At 37.5% G+C, this 25,382-nt stretch overlaps 2 protein-coding genes and 1 non-coding gene across 6 annotated transcripts in view; 1 reads left to right on the top strand and 2 right to left on the bottom strand.

The window, feature by feature from the left end:
- The window catches only part of LOC140135632 (centrosomal protein of 72 kDa-like), a 40,873-nt gene extending 24,620 nt beyond the window's left edge, over positions 1-16,253 (bottom strand). Inside the window, exons 1-7 of one of the 4 annotated variants that reach the window (XM_072157202.1) lie at positions 16,039-16,253; positions 11,311-11,476; positions 7,949-8,103; positions 6,502-6,563; positions 5,786-5,891; positions 2,911-3,033; positions 998-1,204 (exon numbers count right to left, since the gene is read on the bottom strand). In XM_072157202.1, coding sequence (XP_072013303.1) covers positions 998-1,204; positions 2,911-3,033; positions 5,786-5,891; positions 6,502-6,563; positions 7,949-8,103; positions 11,311-11,476; positions 16,039-16,099 — 880 coding nt within the window. In that variant the 5' untranslated portion in view covers positions 16,100-16,253. The remainder of the gene's footprint in view (positions 1-997; positions 1,205-2,910; positions 3,034-5,785; positions 5,892-6,501; positions 6,564-7,948; positions 8,104-11,310; positions 11,477-16,038) is intronic. The other 3 variants (XM_072157203.1, XM_072157205.1, XM_072157204.1) reach the window with 3 other exon arrangements.
- Positions 4,968-5,041, bottom strand: Trnat-ugu (transfer RNA threonine (anticodon UGU)). Its single transcript has one exon. It is a non-coding gene; the product is annotated as a tRNA-Thr (tRNA).
- Positions 16,254-17,041: 788 nt separating the features above from the next.
- LOC140135631 (leukocyte receptor cluster member 1 homolog) lies at positions 17,042-23,482 on the top strand. Its single transcript, XM_072157201.1, has 5 exons — positions 17,042-17,211; positions 19,585-19,684; positions 21,166-21,351; positions 21,750-21,928; positions 22,934-23,482. Exons 1-5 carry the CDS (start codon positions 17,189-17,191, stop codon positions 23,454-23,456), a joined length of 1,011 nt encoding a protein of 336 aa, XP_072013302.1. The 5' UTR covers positions 17,042-17,188; the 3' UTR covers positions 23,457-23,482.
- The last annotated feature ends 1,900 nt before the right edge of the window (positions 23,483-25,382 follow it).

Genomic DNA, 25,382 nt, shown 5'->3' with positions numbered 1-25,382 from the left:
GTTAGTGTTAAAGTACACATCATACTATATTTTAAACTACTAACACTCAAACCTTACGACCACTTAACAGCAGAGGAAAGTCAAAATCAAAAGAGACCTTATCAGTTTTAATTTACACACTACCAAATTTACAGTTCTTTCAACTAATAATTTGGTCTATCATGAAACGTGTGCAGCTTTGCGGGCAGCAACAACACAAACAAGTATGTCGTAGCTGGAACCTTTGCAAAATTGATCAATTGCACTCCTAAACATTGCATAGAGCGCATATTACGTTGTGTACGCTACATGTAAGCTGTGTATATTCCATGATGGCCACAAATTACTTGAAAGACTAGGAGGTGTTTATGCTTTATGCAGGGACTGTCTTTTGGAATTTGCAGCAGAGCATTAAATAGCTCTTCTGGAGCCTTCAAGGAGAGCAGCTTAGAGCATTTACAATAGAAGGTAAGGAGAAAATGGTCTACTGAAGAGAGCTTAAAATCACTCTTCTATATCAGATTTAAGGAGAGCAGTAGAGAGTGATTGATCGCACTCTCCTCAAAAGGCAGTCCCTGTTTATAATGTTTTAATCTGTGTTGAAGTCAAATTCAATTCAAGCTTAACCCCATGAGAACTACCTGCCAATTGGCTAAAAAGAAGTTTTCATTAGCAATTGGACCAATCAGCAACATTGTTAGAATAATTTCACCATGCAAAAAAAATTGGGGGGGCTTATTTGCAAAGCTCCATTCTGATTGGTGATTAAAGTGAAGATATCATGTAATTGACCAAGAGGTAATGGTAGATCGGCAGGTAGTGCTCAGGGGTTAATCAGCTGGAAGTGACAAGGAAGAGAATCTGTTAGCAACAGGGCCACAATTCAAATGTGTTTAATAACATTAATTATCGTAAAATTCAAATGAGTACAACTTGTTCATGTTTAGCCATGTCTCATGCATGGAGTTCAATATAAAGAGTGTGTGATATGCATTTGAAATAAATTCTGAACACCTACCACCACCAGCATTCATCAGAGGGTCCATCTCTTCACCATCACTGCCTATCCTTGGGTCTATACCATTATACCCATGTGTTGCATATTGTGTTCTGTAACCACCCTGTGTAGGAGACTGTGTCTCATCTTGGTTTGTTGTATGTCTCCTTGATGGGGAGTCATTTGGTATTCTGTTTGGTCTCTCATTTTGGTCCATTAATCTCATTTCTATAAAATATTAATAATAAGTAACTAACATATATGAAGAGCTTGGTTCCAAATCATGTTAAGTCCACAAACACACATTTCTGATTTACCTGTGCAATATTGCAATGGGTTGTGATGCTATAGGTATATTAATTTCAATTGGAAGTACCATTACAAAGCAAACAGTGGATGGATTCACAGTAACAATACTGTGTAAGGCCTTTGGTTCCTAAATGAGAACAATAGTCTACATATTGTTAGCAGCATTGTTGTGGTAAATAATGGCTTGTTGATCGTACATCTCATTGTTGCTAATGTCAAACTTGTCAAAGTAATTGTGATTGTATCAAACAAGTAAATGAGAAACATCCGTTGTGGACTTATCTTTATCAGCTTTGGCAAATATAACTTTCAGATGTCTACAAGAAATATTTACCATTTTTCTTTGGATCCAACACCACACAAGTTACTAGAGCAGTACAGCACTTACTTAACTTGCCACTTCAGCACACACACACACAGCAAAAATGTGGGGAATAGAAATCTACGGAATCAAACATATCAGCATCTCATTCGCTGAACAAGCTGTGTAGCACCGTGTGATCCTGGTCACAGGGCGTGTGGTCAGTGCACTTTCCTGGTACTAGTACTTTATAGTACAAAAATGTACATCATTTCACAATCCTTGACCATGGTTTGAAAAATTTAACCCCAAAGCTGTATCTTCAATCTGCTTGTTTTTCAAGAACATTTATATTTTTTTTCTGAATTGACTTTAATCCCATCTCATCTAATGCAAACCATATGATGCAGTAGCATAATAAACCCTCATCAAACTAAATAAATTTTGTCCACCCCAGCAACTTCCTGAATACAATGTTAATTATGTGATCAGTGGCAGCTGGGGGGGGGTCGGGACGAGTGAATTTTGTTTCTGTTTTGCTAGGCCTTTAAAATTTCACGACTATTTTAGCCCCAAATGAAGGTGTGTCTTGCTATTTGATGGGTCAGAGTGTACAATTTTACCCTATTTGGACCCAAACCATAGTGATTTCTGGCCCCAAAAAGGAAATCCCCCGCTTCCACCGCCTATGATGTGATATAATACACTTGATTCAGCTATAGACATATAAGCTCCCTCCACACATAACGACTCATTATTACCCATGTATATAATCTCAACCCCAGTGTTCCAATATGTATTTTCTACGGCCAATCAAGCTATAAAGATCATTCTCTTGGTCAGGGTTGTTCCATTTATAGCACTTACCCATTTCTCATATCTGTCAAAGGTGACAATCCTGCCAAATCCCTATTGATTTGTACAGGGCCTTTCAGTTCTAGGCAATTTTTTCAGCATAGAAATTATCCATATATGCCTTTTCTTTTGTAATTATTGGAAGTTGATTTCACTGATTGAAGATTGAATGTTCAGAGTTGTTTCACCTAGAGGTATTTATTTTATGGCATGTTTTGTGATTTCCCCATTGAGTGCAACAGTAAGCATCCCCTTCATGTCAGAGGGTGCGAGATGACACAACCCAACCCTGGCAAAAACAACCAATGGGAAGAAGCTTTCGCGAGTGATGTCATGCTGACCGACAGAATGCCATTCCAGCCCTGTTAGCAATGAAGAGTTTATTCTTCTTATTCCCTAATTTAAATTTACCATGGGCTTTTATTCAGATTTGCAATTTAAAAAGTTCATCAAGCTATATATGGCATACCTTCCAATGTGTGCTTCCTTGCCTGTGGGTATGAGGCTGTTGATCCACTGATGGGTTGAGGGAGATTCAAGTCCCCTGTTCTTGCGATCAGATCTAGTATTTCACAATCGTCATCATCCAATGCTAAAATACCAAAGAAATAGACATAAATAATGTTAGCATGAAAGTTCATCTGTATTGGTAATCCATATATAGAAAGATTTAAACTCTTGATCTCAATACAAAATATTTACCTCCGTAATTTTCAGCTGTTGCTACTACAGCCTTCGTCAGCGGAATGACCTGATCGTGCACTCTTGAAGTGTGATGTAATAACCGGGTCATAGACCTTTGGTAACTTGTGCCCTCCGTCTTTGTTCAGAGATGGTTGGTTTCCAAACATATCCACATAGAGCCACCGGGCCATCACGTCGACCTGGACAAAGTCCAAATCTTGGATAGGGAACCTCGCTGGTTTGAGAGGAGTCAAGGAGACCATCCACATCAGGGCCAACCAACCATCTCTGAACAAAGACGGAGGGCGCTACAAGTTACCAAAGGTCTATGACCCGGTCATTACGTCACACTTCAAGAGTGCATGATCGGGTCATTCCGCTGACGAAGGCTGTAGTAGCAACAGCTGAAAATTACGGAGGTAAATATTTTGTATTGAGATCAAGAGTTTAAATCTTTCTATATATAAATAATGTTGTTGTCAGGAGCGTAGCAAATGGGTGGACAGGGTGGACAAAGTTCAGGGGCTCTGAGGGTCCAGGGGCTGAGCAAACACAAAAATGAAATAAGGGCTGATGAAGGCAATGTTTGAAGGGCCCTGCCCTGCTCATTGTCCATGGGCCGAGGATCTTGCTCTCCTGGTTGTTGTGTTTTGTTGATTACACAAATATGAGGAAAGCATTACTGTGCACAGGAATGTATTTCTTTAATTTGTGTTAATCAATTACAATTTTACAGTTATAAAGACAGCCTACACCAGGTATTATTGTGTGGATTTACCCTTTTGGTCCAATTTATACTAAAATTTACCCTTCTTGGAAAATTAGTGTCAACATATGCACATTTTGCATGTTTCAGGTACAATGTTCTATTAATTTTAGAAGCAGTTACTATTTGGTATTCATAACCTCATTAATAAACGCGATGCGTGCGATCCAATTACATTTAGTTATTTGTGAAAACGTGAACGCAAATCGAGGTCATTAATATCTCACACAATTGGCCGGCGTTTGCGTGTTGTTGTGCGTCGAACAAACTGCGCGCGCGCTGGCTGCCGTATTTGGATTGCGCGCTACCATAATTGCACAGATTGTGATACGCACTTTTGTTATTGGTTGTCCTGTTTTAGCCTGATCGATTTTTGGAAAGGGAAGATGTAAAAATCATCTATTTTTGAGCAAAATTTTGTGTTATTTTGTAAGGTGAAGAGATTAAAGTGACGGAAGATGAATGAGGTTAATAACTTTGCATCGGTAATATAGTCGGGCATTGTGAAAAATCTAAACATTTTGCTTTGGACCTTGGAATATCCCTCAGTTCCAAAAGCAAAATGTTTAGATTTTTCACAATGCCCTCCAAATAATCGATGTGCAGTTATTAACCTCTAAATAATGTTTAAAGTAGTTTTATAATTTGCATCTGTCCATCATCTGCTCCAGTGTTCGAATTTAGGAAAAATAAATGGTTGTCCCACGTACAACCAGATTACAATTTCTGGTTGTCCGTCTAAGTTTTTGGTTGTCCGTAGGCCTACAAATGTGACTTTTGGCTAGATTTATGGTTGTCCGGCGGACAACCGAATCGGTATTTTTGGTTGTCCGGCGACTTTTTTAGTTGTCCCGGGCAACCGGAAAACCAAAATTTCGAACACTGATCTGCTCCACTTTGTTTCATGGGGGAAATTGTAAAATTTGAGCTATTGATATTATTAGATCCTTGCAAGAATGCACCAACTGCATCCTGAAAATCACAGACTTTCAGGGAAAGTTCTCAACGTTACTATTAATGATGATATTTTGCAAGTTTCACTGTGGAGCAATTATTAAAGGAGGAAACAGGAAAAGTGATCCCGCCTGGGAATTGAACCCAGGACCTCAGGTTTACAAGACCTGCACCTTAACCACTTGGCCAGGGGAGCTTCATGATTAGGCAGACTGGAAATTCAACCTATGAGTGGTCATTCAACCCTACCTCCTTTAATAATTGCTTTATGACGAAACTTATAAAATATCATCATAGTTTGTTTATTCTCCTAAACAAAAGCCACCTCTTTCATCTCCAACATTTGTTTCGTTTGTTTATTTGTTTCATTTCAGAATCACCAACATTTGACTGATGGGATCATATGTGACACGATCTGCTCCATGGGGGCCAAAGGAAACATTTTTGAAAATTGTCTTACTATAATTATTACCTTACAAACATAAGGCTATCAAACAAATTAGACCAGGTCTAACTTTAGACCTGGTCTAACCATGGCGGTTAGAATTATGGAGAAGGAACTTTTTGGTATTTACATACCTCATTCTATATTATTGTAGATCCTGTTAAAGGCAGATACATAATTTAGCTTAATAGTAGAAGGCTGCATTTCAACTTTTGGACTTTGCTAGGAGTAAAGGAGGAAAATCAAAGACAATAGGATCCCTCCCTAATTCTAAACTCCATGGTTAGACCTGATCTAAGTTGTTTTGTGAATACGGACCCAAAGGTCTAGCATACTTGGTTCTAAAGTTCTGAAGTTTGTGATGGATATTTTCTTATGTCTTTTATTGTTTTTACTCCATAAATTTGCCTTTATCTCAATTCCAAATTTGCCGCCTTGCCCCCCCCAATGGACCAGATTGTGCCACATATATGATCAGATCACATTTCAACTTACCTGTTGATTTCTTAGCCATAGATTTGACATAATCAGCTCTTGGTATTGACTGCTTGTCTGTTGCTACTTGTATCACTTGTGGTGGGTGCTCAGTCAGTTCTGAAGCCTATCAAAATGAACACAAAATTTGACAACTATAATAATGAAAATATCTGACGATATCCCTATGCCAACCTGGATGAGTACAGCAGTTATGCATTTTGAAGCATTTACCCAAAAACTTCCTTAGAAAGAAATTTTAATGAATGCTTAATGTTCCCCTGTTTAACATTTAAAAAATGAAAATCTGGATAATTGGAATAATTTTCTGCCAACAAAATATTCATGGCAAGCAATCACCTTGGTGTCAAACTTGACAAAAATGTTTTCAGTACTTGTTTTCATTTTTTCTCTTCCTGTTAGTCTGTTATCATGGTTACATCGTGGTAGCAGGAAGCAATAGGACATTTGTACATGTAGTTTACAAACACTGCCATGGGTATATGCCTAAGCTATATTTAGAGAATAAAGGTATTGGTTTTAGCCCCTGGAGTGCATCTATCGTCTCATATAACACGGGCAACATCATTATTTTCAGTAAAACAACGAGGCGAAGCCAAGTTGTTTTACGCCAACGCACACGCGCTGACCCGTGTGATATCGTGTCATATCACATGGGTAAGAACCAATGAGATTGCAGGAACGTTCTCAAGTGTTTAAGAATGTATCATCATTACCTGGTCTGTGTTGAAATGCATCAATGCTGCCTTCCTCTCACTGTCTCGAATAGATCTATCATCTGAAATGGTCACAAACAATTTATTATTCATTTGAACTGACAAGTTAGTATGTAACAGTGCAGAATGTTGATGCAGGATCCATACTTTTTGTAGGATATTCTTGTTGGGAAATACACAATTTCGGATTCCGATTCCTTTCACAAACGGCTATTGCCGAATCATTCCGAGTCATTCATTAGGAACAATAGAAATGCAATCTCGACCAATCACAGCTCACATAATAGGTGAAACAAGTCAGTGAAGTCACACATGATATTTCCAACTTTATTAGACTTTTGCAGAGCAACGTGTAGTAAATGTTTGTATTACACACCTATTATCAAGGAGAAACGATATTTACCCAACAAATTCCTACAATTATTCATTTCTTCAAATTGGCCACTTGACCACAAGGTAGAAATATGATTTGGAATCTAAGGCTAATGAAAGTTGATGTGGGGTTTCAAGTCGCATATCTTTCGCCAAATGTGAAGCGACTCTTTCGTTATTCACCATTCATTATTTAGCACATCAGGCTTTCTATCACACTAATAAGTAATTTTAATAAGACATGTCGAAGTCATTTTTGACCACTGAGGCAGATCGCCTTTTCCAACACAACTAAACATGCTCTACATCAATTGTTGCTCAGATATGTTGCATAAATTCAGCTTATCCTACTGCTTAGATCAAAAAAGAGCAATAATATGCAATTTGCACTAAAAAATGAGATTTTTATTTTTCCCCAAAATATTGTTGGTGTGAACTATACAGATATGCCCCAGGTTTCATTCTTTTGGGCCAAAAACAAATGAGATAAAAGAGAGAAAACAATTATTTCAGGGTATTTAAGCATATCATTAGATATATTCCAATCATGCAAAAAGTAGAAATTTGTGAAAATGAGGCATCACCATGAGCAAATCGCACATTATTGATTTAAATGATGATGTTGTCATTAAACTTTAGTAAAGTGTGTAGTACTAGTAAAAAATCCCATGGCTAGCTCATTGAAATAAAACTATTTGTTATCAATCTGACACTGTGAACAACTTTCAGAAAGCTTGATACATGAAGTTAAAACTATCACTACAAGATTCCTACTTGGGTCATCTGCACAGGTAATCAGGTATTGTTGCCAAGGTACCTGACTGGTGCACTCTGAGTACCTACACAGTACCAATGCTGCTGCTACTTCACAGGACCCACCAGCAGGTACTGCACAAAACCAGGCAAAGAGAATTTCAGGGGGGCCAAAATCAACAAATTTTGCGCAAAATTGCCGCAAAAAGTGGATATTATCGTAATTTCGGGTTTTTACTGGGGGTCAACAGGGGGGGCAAGAGTTCTGACTGGGGACATTTTCCCCGCCATGCCCCCCTATGGCGCTGCCACTAAGACTTACCCAGTTTTCTGAGGTTGGGAAGCATGTGTACCATAAAGAGCCTGTAGTCTGGTTCGTTTTTGGTGACTGGGTTAAGGCGCAAATCAACTTCCTCCAGTAATGTATTGTGTCGCAGCTTGTAGAGTTCCTTAAGTGTGGCTACATTGTTATAATATCTGCATATCATGAGTTAAGTGTGTAAACCTAAATTGTTAGAAATGCAATAACAATTTAAAGGCGGATTTTGTGATCCTAGCATCCTCCTTTTATGACATTTTTCAGTAGATATCCACAAAAAAAGCTTATTCCCAAATTTTCAGTGGATTCCGATTTTGCGTTTGAGAGTTATGCATGATGTGTATTACACTGCTCCATAGGCCACTGCTGTAATTTTGTTCTGGTATACCAGAACAAAATTCAAATTTGACGATATTTTTGCTAAACGAATTAATCTGCAAGAAATTTTTGGTACATAAACATTATGTAGCCGGCCATGTGTTTTGAACTCGCCACCCTTAGCGTTACATCACAAATATTATGAATTTTTACACCAATCAAGTTTCAAATTAGAATATCTCCACAACTATCAACCCTAAACTAGCAAAAGTATACATTTTTGGAAAGCTGAAGGCAAAGCAATTTAAATATACACATTTCAACTCATTGTACAGGGTGACCTTGAAGTTATACAGGGTGGAATAAAAAAAATCCAAATAAAAATGGGTCACTTAATGCATTGCTTATTACTAACTTGCAGTTATAAACTGAAAGTAAACAACATTGATTTGGTTAGAGGTTCTGTGTTGCCTACTAGCTTTGGAAGAAAAAAAATCACAGCTGTTTGGTAATCTCGGAATACAGGGTGTCCCAAAATATGTTCAAATTTCAAATTCAACACATTTTGAACTGAAACATTTTACCCCTAACCAATTACAAAAAAAGTAAGTCCATATTTAGATTCCTCATCAAATTTCCTCTCAGAAAATGTAAACTTTGACTAAGATAGGATAAGTAATTAAAAATTTAGGGCAACTTTTACATTTTGAAGACATCCGCATTGCTTACTACCTGTAGTGTTTAATATGAAAACAGGTAGTTTTGCACAGAAAAGTTTGCATTTCATAGACTAAACCCATCATAAAGAGTTCAAAATGATTAAAACAATTAGCAGAATAAATAATCTTTCAAAAGAGCTCTTAGCCATGTCTGTAGCCCATATGGATGCAAAGATATGATCAGTTGATTCAACGCGCATACACAAAATCTTTATTTCCCATAGACTTTCCACATACCGCCACCGCCTCATCAGCCACCGCCTCATCCGCCACCTCGGTCATTCTGAACTCAAACAACTCTGACTCCACTATCTTAGCTGATAAACAATTCTCCTTTGGAGGTATGTTAGGGCACACATTTAGCTACAACATGACACCAAACACACTTCAATACCTTTTGTGTAAGCAGAGATAACAATTTGAACGAGTCTCGATTTGGAAAAGCGTAACAAAACCACCATTTTTGGGTGGCGAGTTCAAAACGCGTGGCCAGCCAGAGGTTTCCAGTGGTATAAAAATCTCAACTTTTTTTGAGAAAAGTGGGGGGGATGAGGTTGTGGATCACGAAATGCCCTTTTAATAACATAATATTAGGCTAATGGAACTTGATTGTTAGTTTCCTATTGACCGCCCGCATCACTTTTTCAATTTGACCAAAACTTTCATTTAATATTTTAATAAAAAAGTCAATTATCTGAACATTGAAATGGAAATAATCAAAATTGAAACTCTCAAAATGTCTGACATCCCCTGCTGATCATAATCAGCACTTTTTCTTAGTTGTAGGGGTAGAGGATGTAGTAAATAATGGAAATTTAAGGATTACCTCATCATGTTTCTAGTGATTACAAAAATTGCTAATTTCTTTTCATTTTTATGCAAACAAATTCAAATCTTTTCTCAATCTGTTGCAAAATGTCTGTAAAGATGATCTAAGCATTAACACCTGTTTTGAGATGGTCTTTAATCAACAATATATACTTTGGTACTGGTGGAGTACCTAAATTTGGAGAAAGCTGTTCATAAAATCATTGATTTTGTTGACATAATGGATAATGAAAAGAGACCGAATAATGAATAATGAAATAGCGACCTCGTCCTTTTTTTTAAACATCCAATCGGAAACTAATAATCGAGTTCCATTGGCCTTATTTCTTTTATAATCATTAATATTAATCAAACTAACTTGTTCCAGCTTAGTAAAATGCTTTTGAATGTTAAATACGGTTCACAGGAATGATGCAGGGGTAAGATATTTTCCTCTTGCTAATATAACTCTTGCAAAATAACCAGGCCTCAAAATTCACAAAGACCATAGCCTCCACTGCCCTTGGGGCCTTGTGCCTCTAAATTTCGAAGCTTTGTCAGTTCATATCAATTGGCCTTTGTGCCCTTTGCTCCTTCAGCCTTGAAATTTGATGAATTTCAAGGACCAGGCCGCGACAAATTTTATTTTTTAGCTTGCCCGATCGGGCAGGCAATATCCAAAAATTGGTTGCCCGAAATTGCCCGAAATTAACCCATATTCCCGGCAACAATTGTCGACAAAGTCACATACCGTACTCATCATGCAGTGCAGTGTGTAAGTGTGCCGAATTTGGCAGTTTCATTCTTACGGAAATCCAATACTTTTCTCAGTTAAGTTGATAAATAAATTCATGAAATGCATAAAAAATGAACATTTCATTCAATTATTTCACTGTTTGTTTCTTACATGTGGAAAATAATGTGAATTTTATGTGAAATTTTGTCAGTAAAGTCACGGCTATTTACGTATTTCGCCAACCACTAGTACATCTCAATCTCAATCATATGCAAATACATGGCCAGCTGACGTCATTGACGTCATGATATTTGTGCGAAACCTGCACGAAACAGGTTCTATAATTGGCCAAACTTCCAATACGTCACGTAATGGCATGATGTTCATTAGCATATATACATGTATATGTCTGCAAGTCTGGTGTGGGATACGAATGCCTAGCGAAATTTGAGTTCCATTTCAAGAAGTTTTCTACTTTGTTTTGACGTTTTTTTACTTCTGTGAACATGCCAAGTTGGACAGAAATACTCCATTTTAAATCATCAAGCTTTAATTGGTTTAAATTTAGACTTGCCCGATCGGGCACAGCTCTTCAGAGTTTTAATTGCCCGACAAAAAATGTGATTGCCCCGGGCTATCGGACAGGCGATTTGTCGCAGCCTGTCAAGGACTGTAGGCCTACATAATTTACTTACTTATGCATGCTGCAAAGTGCAAATACTTGACTTTCTAATTACGGTATCATTTATTTAATGATATTATTTATTTATTAATTTTAAGGATACAGGTTCAATTTTTCAAGCATCGTCAGATGTTGAATGCCATCAAGAGACTGCAATGCATTCCTTGATAGATCCAGATGTTTGAGACGACAGAAGCTGAGTAGAGCATTTCCAAGGTGAGTGACTTTCTCATGGTATGTGCCAGGTAGGGCTAGAGATCGCACATCATCTGTACATAGGTCAAAACAAATTCAAACAGCTTTTAAATACGAATTTGTTAAATGTGCATTTATGTCTCAAAATTTGGACAAGTTTATAAGTTGGTTCCTTTTCTTGTAACCTGTTTTGCTTCAATGATAACATTTTAAACAACTAACTTTTTACGCACAACCTTTGAAATGGGCTATTCCAGCTGAAATCCATATCTGTGGAATACCGGGGGTCACTCTCACACAAAAGTGCCTCCCACCCGCGTCCGAACACCTCTGAAATGCACCCTTAATGGCGAATTTTCACACAACCAAATTGCACCCCTTAATGGTGAAACATGTGCACAATCCTACCCTAAATGGCGTAGCACAGGCAAAAACCATACCCTAAATGGCGTCACCTGAGAAATATCTATATTGATACGTGGTATAAACAGGGAATTGAGCTAATTTGATGCCCAAGGTGTCTTTTTGATGTTGCAGACATATAGATACTGAAGAAAACATGCTCAAAAGTAACAAGAATCAATTAAAAGTGGTGATTTTTACCAAATTAGTGCAAACTCACTCAAACAATAATATTACTAACCCTAAACGTCTAAGGATTTGGCTGAAAAAGGACCCCTTAATGGCGATGCCTTCTGAAAAAGCTGTGTGGTGAAAAATATACCCTTTTAGACGTTTTTCTTGGACACAGGTGCGTAGCAAGTCAAGTAGTGAGTGACCCCCGGTGGAAGACATGACCTTAAGCTCCCACACAGGGAGTGTGAAATATATACTGGAATGGGTGACACCATTTGAAATCCACTTGATTGACTGATTTGTAGCTTTATAATACTGCTACAGCAGGTCTGGTGGGTGGTGGTACAGGGCTCGAATTGCCTGTCCGTTTTCAGTTTTGGCATTCTGCATCCTTTATTGTCCTCAATATGGTGTCCTTCTTTGTCTTTACCCAGTGGACTTGAAAATGGGTGCCCACAAAATTAAAATTTGAGGTTTTGATCTTCACCTTGAATACCCAGAGGCATAGAGGTAAAGGACCGGGGGTACTCAGTACAAATGACCATACGGGACGTGCGACATGCAGCAAATATGGGTAGCATTTTCAGCCTCTTGGTATTATCAATGACCCCTTTTTCAAAGCCAATTTTGGTATATGAATGGGTCCTTTTTTCAAACTTTTTCTCAATTTTTTCGTAAAATAGCCCAATTTTTCCATAATCTAGCTAAAATTTTCAAAATTTTCCCAAAATTTTGGGAAAATTTGGAAAAACTAAGACAATTTGGGTTAAATTCGGCCGAAAATTTTGACTTTTGGTATATCAATGGGTCCAAATTTCTTGAAAAATTGGTATATTTATGGGTCCACTTTCAAATTCTCAGCAGCACGTCCCTACCAAAACCAAACTTGAGTACCCCGGGTAAAGGACACAACGACAAGTTGTACAAATCGACACTGAAAAAGGGCCTCAACTGCAGGAAGAATTTCTTCTCGGTCCAATTTCAATTTCAGAGTAGAAAAACCTCCCATAAATAGTAGTTGAAGCAAAGACAACAAACCGTTTAACACTCAGCTTGACAAGTTTTGGTGCAAGAGCGAAAATGGATATGGGGTCAAAACCCGGTGGGGGGGTGGGGGACTTCAATATGAAATGGATATAGGTGTAGGGCTGGCACTTTCACAGCAAGGGGCATTCGGTGAGAGCAAAATGCCAAAAAATACGGGGTCATTGGGTGAGAGCTTCATATTTGGCATTCGGTTGAGAATAAAATACATGTGCGGATCTCCAGTTTTGACGATCTCTCCTAGTGACGTCATCAACTCCCAATCCATGCTTTTGAAAAGGGAATTCTTGCTGCACTTAAAGCAGATGATTTGAGCGACCCAGATGGTCACCTACCTAATAGATCTGGAGCATACGGGATGCATGGAACTGTATGATTTATCAGCTTTTTGTGATTGTGAACAAAATCCTGATCCATTGCATCACGTAATAATATGCAGTGGCCATAAATTGGATCCTTCCACTTCCTCCTTCTTGGCAAACAAACCCCTCACTACTGGGGATTGGTTGTAACCTGATACTGGTGTCTCCGTGCTCTTGAATTAGAACCACTCAGGCAGCACCAGGAGGAAGGCTAGAAGACTCTGCGTATTTCAGCAAGCAAGAATAGGTGACCTGTCCCTGCCCATCGGAAACCTTCTACAGCCCGTCCAGCGCCAATCGCGGCATCATCATCCAGAATCTTATTCAACCATATCAGCCAATAAAGATTGTTACAAAAACTCATTTATACCAAAGACAATACGTGATTGGAACTCTCTTCCACCACACTTAACTAATCAGCATCCAGTTCCAATAATTGAAACTCCCCGCTCCGACGGGGAGTTCCAACAGGTGCTGTGTATGTGTTTGTATGTGTTTAATGTGCATTCACATACACACTTAGCCGTCGGTACGAAGAAATCGTTGCTCCAAAAATGATTGCAAATTACACATTTGTAATCATTTTTCACTACAAAATATGATATGAAAACACAGGTGAGCAATGTATGCATATTATATGGAGAGGTGAAACAGGTTGTTAATTATTGTCAATATTAAAGGGGCATTTCGTGATCCACAGCCTCATCCCCCCACTTTTCCCAAAAAAAAGTTGAGATTTTTACACCACTGGATACCTCTGGCTACATAATGTTTATGTACCAAATATTTCTTGCAGATTAATTCGTTTAGCAAAAATATCGCCAAATTTGAATTTCGTTCTGGTGCACCAGAGCGAAATTACACCCAGTGTCTATGGAGCAGTGCAATACACATAATCATGCATAACTCGCAAACGCAAAATCGGAAGCAACTGAAATTTTGGAAATAAGCTTTTTTCGTTGATATCTACTGAAAAATGTCATAAAAAGAACATGCTAGGATCACGAAATACTCCTTTAATATTTTGCGACATTTATAATAAAAAATAAATAAATAACACTGTAGACACCCTATGGCACCTTCTACAACTTGAGAACAAGTCCTCAAACGTTCGAAATTTGTAGTTACTACAACTGATCAGCATCTGTCCCACAAAACCGGAAACCTTCAAAACTGCAGTGAAGTATCTAAGTACAAGCGGCTAGGGGACGCAGGGGTAACCTTGTCAATCAATGGTTATTCTATTGTCCACCAAATTTAAGCTTATGACATCACCAATACGTTTATATCCAGTGATCAATCCAATCGATAGGCAATTATCCCCAGAGGACCACTGTGCGAAATTGACCAAGTTTAACGTGCATGCGTGTGCGCATAAATCTGCATGGAATAAAAGTTAAATAATTATAAAATATTACAATTTGAAATGAAATAAAATTTTATAATAATAATGAAAAATCATCACAATGTTATAAATAATGATAATAGGCCTATGGCCTAATAATAACTTTTATGTTAAATCATTGACCATTTATAATATAAAGCTACCAAGTAATCTTTTAATATAAACGGGTTAAATAAAGGTCATGAAAACATTTTAAAACGTTTTGTATTGAAACACGTACACTACAAAAATATTTTTTAATGTTTTAAAATGATGTTATTGAAAAATATTTTCTGCTAACATTTTTTGCCAAATATTTTGTCACCAGTTAAATAATGATATGTTTGAGAATATTTGCAGTAAGTTATTAAAAAATGTTTTTGAATGTTATGAAAAAGTTTTATTCCCTTTATATACCATTTATAATTATATAACCCGACATTTAAACATTTAAACATGTATTAGGCCTATACTCAAAAGACCCATTCCTATTTGTATTAACAATTTGAGAATTATTAAAGTGCTTAGTTTTAACCAAATAAAAAAAACACAAAGCGCATTTTAATATAATATTTTTCTGCTAAATTGAATTGGTATTTGTATGAACAAATTAGGCCTACATTTTATGACAAGCTATAGTCATGCTGTTCGTGCGGATATTTATAATGTATAACGTTACGAATTCATATTTAGGCCTATGATAATGATAAAAAAAGTTTTAATTTCTTTAATAAATAAAAATCTGATATACCTTATATTCTTATAATATTATCATTATTTTGTTTATATTTTTATTTTTATTTTTTAATTTTTTAATCGTAATCATAAAGAATAAATTTAAGTCATGACAACTTGTTGTTGAGTGCTGAATCCAGGTACCTGGCTGAATCACCTCGCGTAAAAGTATTAAAGTGCGCCTACCGTAGCTTAATTCCATGATCTTGATCCTAGCCTACTTTTATCGATATACATCGATCACTTATCGGATTAAGTATTGAACACAATAGATGAAGTATTTGATTGACAAGGACCAAGGTTACCCCTGCGTCCCCTAGCCGCTTGTATCTAAGTAACCAAGACTAAAACAAGCAAGATTTTCAAAAACCACAGCACAGATCACACATCCTGACCGTTTGTCTCCATTCTGGAGTGTTGGACAGTACCAAACTCAAGACTCATGTGAGCTTTACTCAAGTTTTTTTAAGCTTAACAATATACTGAACAAGTGAATCACGTCATGATCATTTTTGATTTCCGACTTCGGACTTACCAGCATTTTCACGAAGCTGCACCCTCTCCCGAATCCAATTTTCACTGATGGTCAAAGTCATCTTTCTTTTGCATGTGTGGCATCCACTATTAACCCTCAAGCAAATGTACAGCAATCAAGCATTTCAAATCTGGCAGCAGCTGTCACACGAGAATAAACACTCGATTGTTTGTGTGCAATTCAGCAGACGAAATCAATCAATATCTAAACCGAAAGTCACTGACCTGTGCAACCGTGTTTATATTTACACAGACACGTCCATTCTCTATGGTGGTGTTTGAAAAGTTTTCAAAAATTGAATAAAATATTACTATATTAGCAATATTAAAAAGCATTTTATAAGCATGTGTATTACAAATATATTAAAATATACAAAACATAAACCTATTTTTTACTACTATTCTTCTTCTTCCTATATACGTGCATACCTCAAATTGAGTATTGTCGCACGGGCTTAACGTGCACATTTTTTTTTTACCTATGCACGATCCTGGAACCTAGGATTGATTGCAGATATCAGAACCGGGGATGGTCCCCCTTCTCTTTTCGAATAGCTCTGACACTTAACGTGCACAGGGTTTGACTCTTCCTGTACACCGGACCAACGGCTTTACGTGACTTCCGAATCACGGACGAAGCACATACACTACCTATATCTGCACGTGATAAGCAGTGTATGGGGGTGAGAAGAAATTCTTCAATTAAATTCTGAAATTAAATACTGAACTGAATTGAAGGATTCCTGACCATATAGGAACTTTTTGGGAGGGAAGAGAATTTTCACCTATTGGCAAGCCCAAGGCTCGAACCCTCGTCGATCGTATCTCCCGGCCGGCAGCGCAACGCCTTAACCACTCGGCCATCTCGCCCTCATAGAGCAGCCCTTTCTTGATTTACATGACTAAAAATAAAATGTCCACCCCTCTTGTAAATATTAGAATAACTCAAAGATAGGTCATAGGTTAAATCAATCAATGGGAACCCGGAAGTAATTTGTAACCTGAGCTTGCAAGGCAATAACATACTCAGGAAAACGTACAAACGACGCGACAGAAACACCACAGTTTAACTTGATACAAAGAAAACGACAGGGGCATCCAGCTTTTTAGGAGTATATGAACAATTCTTGAATTGCATACACTAATCTAAGATGAATATTTTACCGAAAAAGAGGTAAGCTTAAAAAGTCAATTGAGACTCAAGACTCGAGCTGAAGTTAAAAAGTCAATTGACTCCATGCCCCCCCTGCACATGCTGCACTAGCATATATCTGATATCATATCATGATATGCATGCATGTCACGATTGTAATTAGCTTTTTGCTTTGGCAGGACAGTGTCTGTGACAGACTGACATTTTTTTGGTGACTTTAACTTTAAGTTAACTTGATTTTTATGCGGAAAAAAGTAGACTCGCTGAGTCTCATGGACGCCGTTCCTAGGACTATGTCCATCAGACTCGTATTTCCCATTTTGGATGTCAATGGGAAATACACACTTAACGATTTGCGCCGGTTAGAAACTTGAAAAAAAATCTTTAAAATTTTATCAATGTATATAATTAAAGTGGTACCAACCTTATTGTGCTTGCTAATTTAAGAATCGATAAAAACAAGAATAAGGATCAAATGAATTAAAAAGAAAAAAAAGGCAAAATTATCATCAAAGTTCTGCCGAAATCGGCACCCTTGCGAAGGGTTCAGAATTCGAAATTCAAAATTACAACTTTAAACATACTATTGGCAAAAGACATTATTACCAAACAATATAGAATAGAAAATTTGACATCATTTTCTCAAAATATTGAAGAAATTTGCTCACTAGACATCGAAAAAGTACGCAATCCAATTCCCGTTCAAACGCGTGAGAAACTGAAAGTGCATAATCCCGACTAGAAAAAAGTGTGTCACTAGGAAGATACAAATATTCCTCTTACCAAGATTTTTTATAGTATTTAATTTGACTCTCGGAAAATACTTTTAATGGTAAGTACTTCTCCGTACTTTTCACACGCTTTCAGATACGGCGTTCAGATGGTGAAATTGTGTTGATCTCGCTACTGACAGTGTGTCATTATGTAAATAAATAAATGTTGACATTTATATAGCGCCTTTCACATGTACATGTATCAAAGCGCTTTACATTTATTCCGCCGTTGTTAGAATATGTCAGCGGCCATACAATGCCCAAGGCATGCTCATACCTTTGGAGGGCGCTCAATGGACAATATCCCTAACAGCTCCCCATTTCACCCCTGGGTAGAGAGAGGCAAGTGAGGTAAAGTGCCTTGCCCAAGTGCACAACACGATGGCACCGCCGGGGCTCGAACTCGCAACCCTCCGATTGCGAGGTAGAGCCCGTACCGCTGCGCCACCGTGCCCCCATGTATGTCATGATTTACTCGAGAACTCTATAGCTTCGAATTTGCATACAACACAATAGTTACGCATTCGATGCTAGAGTACATTAATTGCCATGATAGTAGGGCGAATCAACAGCACGGTATAGCGATTTTGTTCCGCCGTGATATTATGGTTTCGAGATAAAGAACAAGCACTTCAGGCAAAGTATAACAGGATTAACACTCCACCTGTAGTCCTGTACCTTTACGAACACCACCTGTGTACCTTACGTTTATACGTAACGTGTCTATTCCACACATGCTCCGCTGCTGAAATCACAATCTGGGCATGCTTATAAGGCTCTTCACAATTGATTCAGGGTTTACTGTTCAAGATTTTAACAATAGGACGAGGTGACTTTTAACTATTAATAATTAATTATCTATTATTGTCTTTATTTTAAATAGTATTAGTTATCACAACCAATATTATTATCAACCCATTTTGATGGGAGTCGGCATTTTATTATTATATAATAGCTTTATACTTTTACACATAGTATAAGGTGCAGTTATGCTGGGTTTTTTTATTCATCATTATTGTTGATATGATTCAATTCATATTCAATTATTTTAAAGGAGAAAATCCAAAATAAAAATAAAATAATTAAATATTTTGCAATTTTGGACGCGGGCGGTTAACAGTATAAATTAAGTCTGAAGGGCCTGACCCTGTTTAACGTTTTTAACTCATGGAAATTTTATTTTGGTCTGTTTTGTTTTCAAGACGCAAACAAACGGTTCAATACGCAGAGTTAAGGTTGTCACACTCTTTCAACACATACATGTATTCATGTGCAAACCTCAAAATATGGTTTATTCATTGAGATACCAATACCAATCACTTCCCACGCGCAGAGTTATTTTTGTGACCTCAGCTGCTGGTGGAGCATTTATAGACCGATTGTTTCACTGTAATTTATTACCTGGGGTAGACAGTATGTGATGTTATGAAATTATTAAACATGGCTGCTAAAGTCAAGTACCGTGAGTAGTGAGTATGCAAATAAAAATGGCAATCTGCAATGTACAAACAACTAACAATGCTCCAGTAGCATTGTTACTGAACTTACTCTGTGTAACCTTGCCAGTAAACAGACATGATCAGCCTTTATACATGTTATGGATTTTCTTTTAACATTGCAGTTGGCATGTGAGGACCAATGCTAACATAGAGAGAGTAAGGAGAGATGAAGCAAATGCTGCAGAGGAAGAAAAGAAACGACTCAAGAAAGTTGAATTGGCTGTGAGTATTCATTACATAGGAACAGTGCTTAGGGACCGTTCACAAACACTTGTAAGGGGGGGCCTGATGCAAAAAATTTTATAGCGAACATTTTTCGGGGCCCCCCTTTACAGACCTCGAAAATTTCAGGGCCCCCCTTTTTCGACATGAAAATTATCGGTCAACCCCATAGAAAAGCATATAAACTCCATTTTCCCAGGAAAAATCGTGGTCATTTTTTTCAGGGGCCCCCCTTAGGAGGGTGAAAAATTTTCAGGGCCCCCTTTTTGCATCAGGCCCCCCCCCCCTTACAAGTGTTTGTGAACGGTCCCTTACCCTTCTCCCTTTCCCAGGAGCCCCCTCCCATACCAGACAATATGTTAAGTCTTTCCGCTGACCTGCTCCATAACCAGGACATTTGCACGAGAAGCAGGCAAAATGTGTGATTTTTACACCATTTATGAACATTATTGTCCATAAAATAATCAAATTAAATTGCAAATTGTATAAAGGTTGTTATTTCTAAACATTCCTATAGTATTGTTATTTTAACTTTCCTGCTTTTGTCAAAATTCTTCATTCTTAAAAATTGCACTCCACATCATCTAATTATTGCACTGCCTCCAAAGAGAGAATATTTAAATATTAATGAAACATAACTGAAGAAAGTCCCATGCAAGCAGCAGATAGTTGAAGCTATAATGTACAATCTTAATCTTATAATATGAAATTGGTTAATTTTTTGGCATACCGGTATCTGTAATGTTTACATGTCCCAACTTTCACCTAAATGGAATCGGCCATATTAGTTGTGTTTGTCACGTCAACAGAGCAATTTTGACGTAATGTTGTATTCAGACATTAAGTCCCCCATAGAACTTGATGTTAAAATGGCCTAAATCAGGCCTTCTCAACTAGTTTATTTGAAGTGCCAACTGGGAAATTTGAGTGATAATGAAGTGCCAACATGTTTAGGGAGCATTTTGTGAGGGGGTGCTGTGCGCGATCGAACGATATAGCGGATGGGGTCCATGAATCCAGGAGGCCCAGCCTTATGGCCACTGTAGGATTCCAGTGTGAAAGCCCAGCTGCGGGGGTCCAGGGGCAGCGCCCGGAAGCTCTGAGATTTTAAGGCTCAGATATGGTATTTTCACCCCTTTTTTTTTTTTTTTTGATGAGGAAAAAACTAGTAAATTTACCGTGCGTCACTTCATGCGCCACTTCGACTAACTCCAAGCGCCACAAGTGGCGCGCGCGCCGCCAGTTGAGAAGGCCTGGCCTAAATAGCCAGTGGGATTTCCTTCACTTTACCTTATTATTGTGGATTCAAATGGACAGAAACATTTCCTGATAGTTTATTACTAATATTATTTCAGAACTTTGAGCAAAGAATAACAAAATTAAAATTTGATCAAAATTGTACAAATGATTTAGTGTGAGAAATACACTCAATGAACAAAAACCAATGCTTTTACTTCAGAATTTTTTTTTTCCTTGTGCAGGAACAAGAAGCCAGGACCAATCTATTGAGAGCTCGTGCCAAGGGGAGACAGGTACAATCAGGTCATGGCAATGATTCCATGCTGACTGGGGAGGAGTCTAATACACAAGATGATTCTAAGGCATTAGTCTCTGTTGAAGATGATTTGATACAAAATGTCAATTTCTTCAGGGAAGCTGAAGAAGGGGTAAGTTAACTAATTAAAATAGGCAATTTGTCAAATCAAGAAGAAAACAGATTGTTTTTATTTACTACATGTATTGTATCCCCAACTAGCAATGAAATTCATAAGGGCTAAATTAAACTCAGACTTATGCTCTCCAATGGTGCATTTAGAGTTGGTAAATGAACCGTCCTTTGGAGGGGACATTGAGCCATGCCGTACTTGTACATGTTGCTCACAGTCAGTTTCAAGGCAAGTGGGGTGTTATCCTGTTACTGTCTCAATCCGTCCCAGTGTTCAAATATAAGCTTCACAAGAGGCTTTCTTGGGTTATCGAGGGTCTGACACCCCACATAATTCAAATCAAAATCAATTATTTAGGCACAGCAGATACAATACATTATCTTATCATTCTTTCTCAGAAATCTACAGGTGGCGTAAACAAAGAACATGAAGAGGAAAAGAAAGCAGAGCAAGAGAAATATGAGAAGAGCATTGGATTATTGACTTACCTAGGACAGAGTGCAGTGGAATCACAGACAGCTAAACCATGGTACTTGACAACCAACAAGAAAACAGACCCAGAGGAGGAAGATGACAAGTAAGATATGATATGTGATGTTCAGTAGCAGAGGGGCAGTCATTATCAGAAAAAAATGCACTTTCATCAGAGCAAAATGCCCAAGTTTAGTCAAGTTTTTAAATTTTTTTCCACCACCCCTAAAATGTTCTTACCCCCAGAAACATTCCTGGTGCTGTCACTATACTAGTGATGTTTCATTTACATTAAAACATTGCTATTGTACAACCAGGCCTCACAGAATTGTAAAATGTTCACTTGCCCACCGTCCGCCACATAGAAATCCATTTTTGCCCAACTTGATATTTTACTTGCCCTGGTGCTATTTTCCAAGTTTGCACACATAAGGGACCATTCATTATTAATTCTGAAGGGTGGGTGGAGAATGTTGAGATGTGAGGAAAGAAAGTAACTCCCTGTTGCCACAAAGCAAATTCTCATATAACTTTCCTTTTGAATTAAACAAAATCAGGTAATCCCATTCCACCCACCAAGTCACCATATAATCATATGCACAATAAATTGCAATTGTAAATGTTACTTACACTGGATTGAGCAAAGTTCTTGGCTCAATGGAGAACATAGCCACCAATCATGGTCCATTGTGTGCAAAAATTGTTCTCTGGACTCTGGTTTTATTTCTGGGGCAGAGCTGTGTTTTGAAGGGGGGAACAGCCAATCTGCTCCCAGGATTCTTTCTGAAGAAATTGCAAGCAGAGCATACAAATATAACTAAATTGGTCACAAGGAAGATGAATTTGGCCTTAACGTCTCATAATGACTATTTTTGTTAAAATTGAAAAATCATAGAAGTGCATAGGCCTAACTTCAATCATAATATATACCGGTGGGGCTCAAAACGGACCCTGGGACTTCCATAATATGCTGAATGTGTATTATGGTTGTGTTTACTACAATCAGTGACATGACATTTTACAAACTTGTCAGAATCAAGTAATTTTCACAGATATCTTAAATAGAAGCCCATCATTAATATATTTTTATTTTTTGCTTCATTCTTTACAGGACAAAAGATCTGAAAAGGAAGAGTCGATTGGATCCCATGCATTCAATGAACAAATACTTGAACATCAAGAGACATAAAGACGACCCCGACAAAAAACATCAGAAAACATCGTCTCGATCATTCACTAAACCAACAACTCACAGAACTAGTACTAGTAGCAAGTTACAGTATGTTGAACCCACCAAACCAAAGCATCACAAAGAGCACAAAAAATCCAAACATAAAAAGGACCATAAACATAAGAAACATAGTCATAAAGAGAAATCATGTCACAAAAGTAAGGACAGACATGAAGTAAAAGTGGCAGCTTCAAATGGACCTAGTATAGAACAGTTACGAGCAGAGAGGCTGAGAAGAGAAGCTACAGAGAAAGCAAAGACTGAGAGGTTATTATCAGGGAAGAAAGACACGGATCATGGTGAATCAAAGAGAACAATAACTGAAGCGCCAGATGGCAGATATAATTCACAATTTCATCCTGAACTTGCAAGGAGACATAGACCAAGGGACAACATGTTTTGAAGGAAAAGCATAATAAACAGTTTTTGAAATAAGGCAGGCCCTCAGGCCATAAATCTGGCATTACCTATTTGTTGATCATTTCCAATAACTGAAACTCCCGGCTCCGACCGGGAGTTCCAACAGGTGCTGTGTATGTGTTTATATGTGTTTAATGTGCATTCAAATACATACTTAGCCGTCGGTACGAATAAATTGTTGCTCCAAAAATGATTGCAAATTACACATTTGTAATCATATTTCACCACAAAATATGATATAAAAACACAGGTGAGCAATGTAAGAATATATGGAGAGGTCAAACAGGTTGTTATTATTGTCAATATTAATATTTTGCAACATTTATAATGAAAACAATTAACACTGAAGACACACCCTATGGCACCTGCTACAACTCAAGTCCTCAAACGTTTCGAAATTTGAAGTTACTACAACTGGTTGTTGATATGCAAATCTGAAGTCTTACAAATTGTCACAAAATGTGGACCAATGTAACATTAAAATTTAACACTTTGAGTGAAAATCCCGGGGTAAAAATTGATAAGGGCCACAGATTTCACACCCAAGGGCCCGAATAGCCTTTAAGATTTTTGCTTATTTCGAATACTGATAAAGAACTGACGGGAGAACTGGCACCTTTTATAATATGTGGTAAAGAATTGATGGTTTGTGAAAAAAGAATCTGGAGAGGACAATTCTGGAGACGTGCTATTGCTTGGGCAAAAAAATGAGAACCATCAAACAATATTGTTTCTTTTGGCCTATGATTATAAAATCTTTTGGCCATATATCTCAAAAACGGTATTTATATAGTGACAAATGACTCACTTTCCTTGAAGAATTTCATCACTATTGCTATGAACAAATTATTTATGTAAGAGCTCTTGCTTACAAATTTGTTTTATCATCAAACTCATAGTGTACTTATCAAAGAAAGGATTTTATGTATAATTTACCGTTTGTGATTTTTGAACCTTCCATATTGCATTTTTGTTGGATTTGATTAACACCTTACAATAATGACTTTCAGAATGACAAAATGTTTTCTTTGTGTCACAGTTCATTTGAATTGAAATACAATCAGCACAATAAATGTGACCTGCTACCACAAAATGAGCGTGAAGTCGCAAGTTGGTAGTTTCAAGACATCCTGGTTGCTGCGTTGGCGTTCTTTGTTTCACACGCACCTGTTCAAGTCAATAGTATGTCTGAATGTCCTTTGTAAATGCTGCACAATGGGCCATTCATGAAGGACATATACGGGTGCATGGCAAACCAAGAAAATCCAACTCATTTTTGTTTTCAACACTCAAATAGAGGTTATCCACGTTACTCAAGTGTGACTTCTGACTAAGGGTGCTGGTTCCCGTAGTATTCCTCATTCAAACCAATTCAATGCATGACCTTGGAGTTACCTGCATGATCATGGCGGGATATTTTGAAACAGTCATGGTTGCACATGCAGGTAGTTCTTTTGAAAGTCCTAAACAAGGTATAGAAGTCGATGATAGGATATGCAGCTTATAGAACACGGATAGCCTCTATTCCCAGCAGTTAGTAATATAAGCAGACTAGTAATATAAGCTGTATCAAAATGATTAGTACCCATCAGTTTTTGGTGTTTATTGACAAGCCTGGTTCTTCAATATGCAACATTGGATCCTTTTGAAATGCCCAGGATTTATATATAATTTTACAAACATAACATTCATTATTAAATAAGGTAGCTCCTATGTTGCATTTTTGATGGGGCAGGCTTGTCATAAATCACTGGAAGCTGGTGGGTTCCAATCATTTTGATACAGCCTGTAAGATTAAATTTGAATTCCTTTCATAATTCTTCCTCTAAGATACACAGCCATTGAGTTATTCCAATTGAAATCCATATACCCTCTATGGAAGACATGACCATAATCTCCCACAGGAGTA

Source organism: Amphiura filiformis, chromosome 16 (genome assembly GCF_039555335.1).
Source record: "Amphiura filiformis chromosome 16, Afil_fr2py, whole genome shotgun sequence".
In the NCBI taxonomy this organism is placed as follows: domain Eukaryota; kingdom Metazoa; phylum Echinodermata; class Ophiuroidea; order Amphilepidida; family Amphiuridae; genus Amphiura; species Amphiura filiformis.
The sequence above is the reverse complement of the archived record's forward strand: the minus strand, read 5'-3'. Positions and strand labels throughout refer to the sequence as shown.

Bases quoted from the DNA above. Each gene is read 5' to 3' on its own strand.
- LOC140135631 (XM_072157201.1), top strand. From the start codon at position 17,189: ATGAATATTTTACCGAAAAAGAG. The intron at 21,352-21,749 runs GTAAGTTAACTA...ATTCTTTCTCAG, and splicing joins TCAGGGAAGCTGAAGAAGGG to AAATCTACAGGTGGCGTAAA. The intron at 21,929-22,933 runs GTAAGATATGAT...CATTCTTTACAG, and splicing joins CCAGAGGAGGAAGATGACAA to GACAAAAGATCTGAAAAGGA.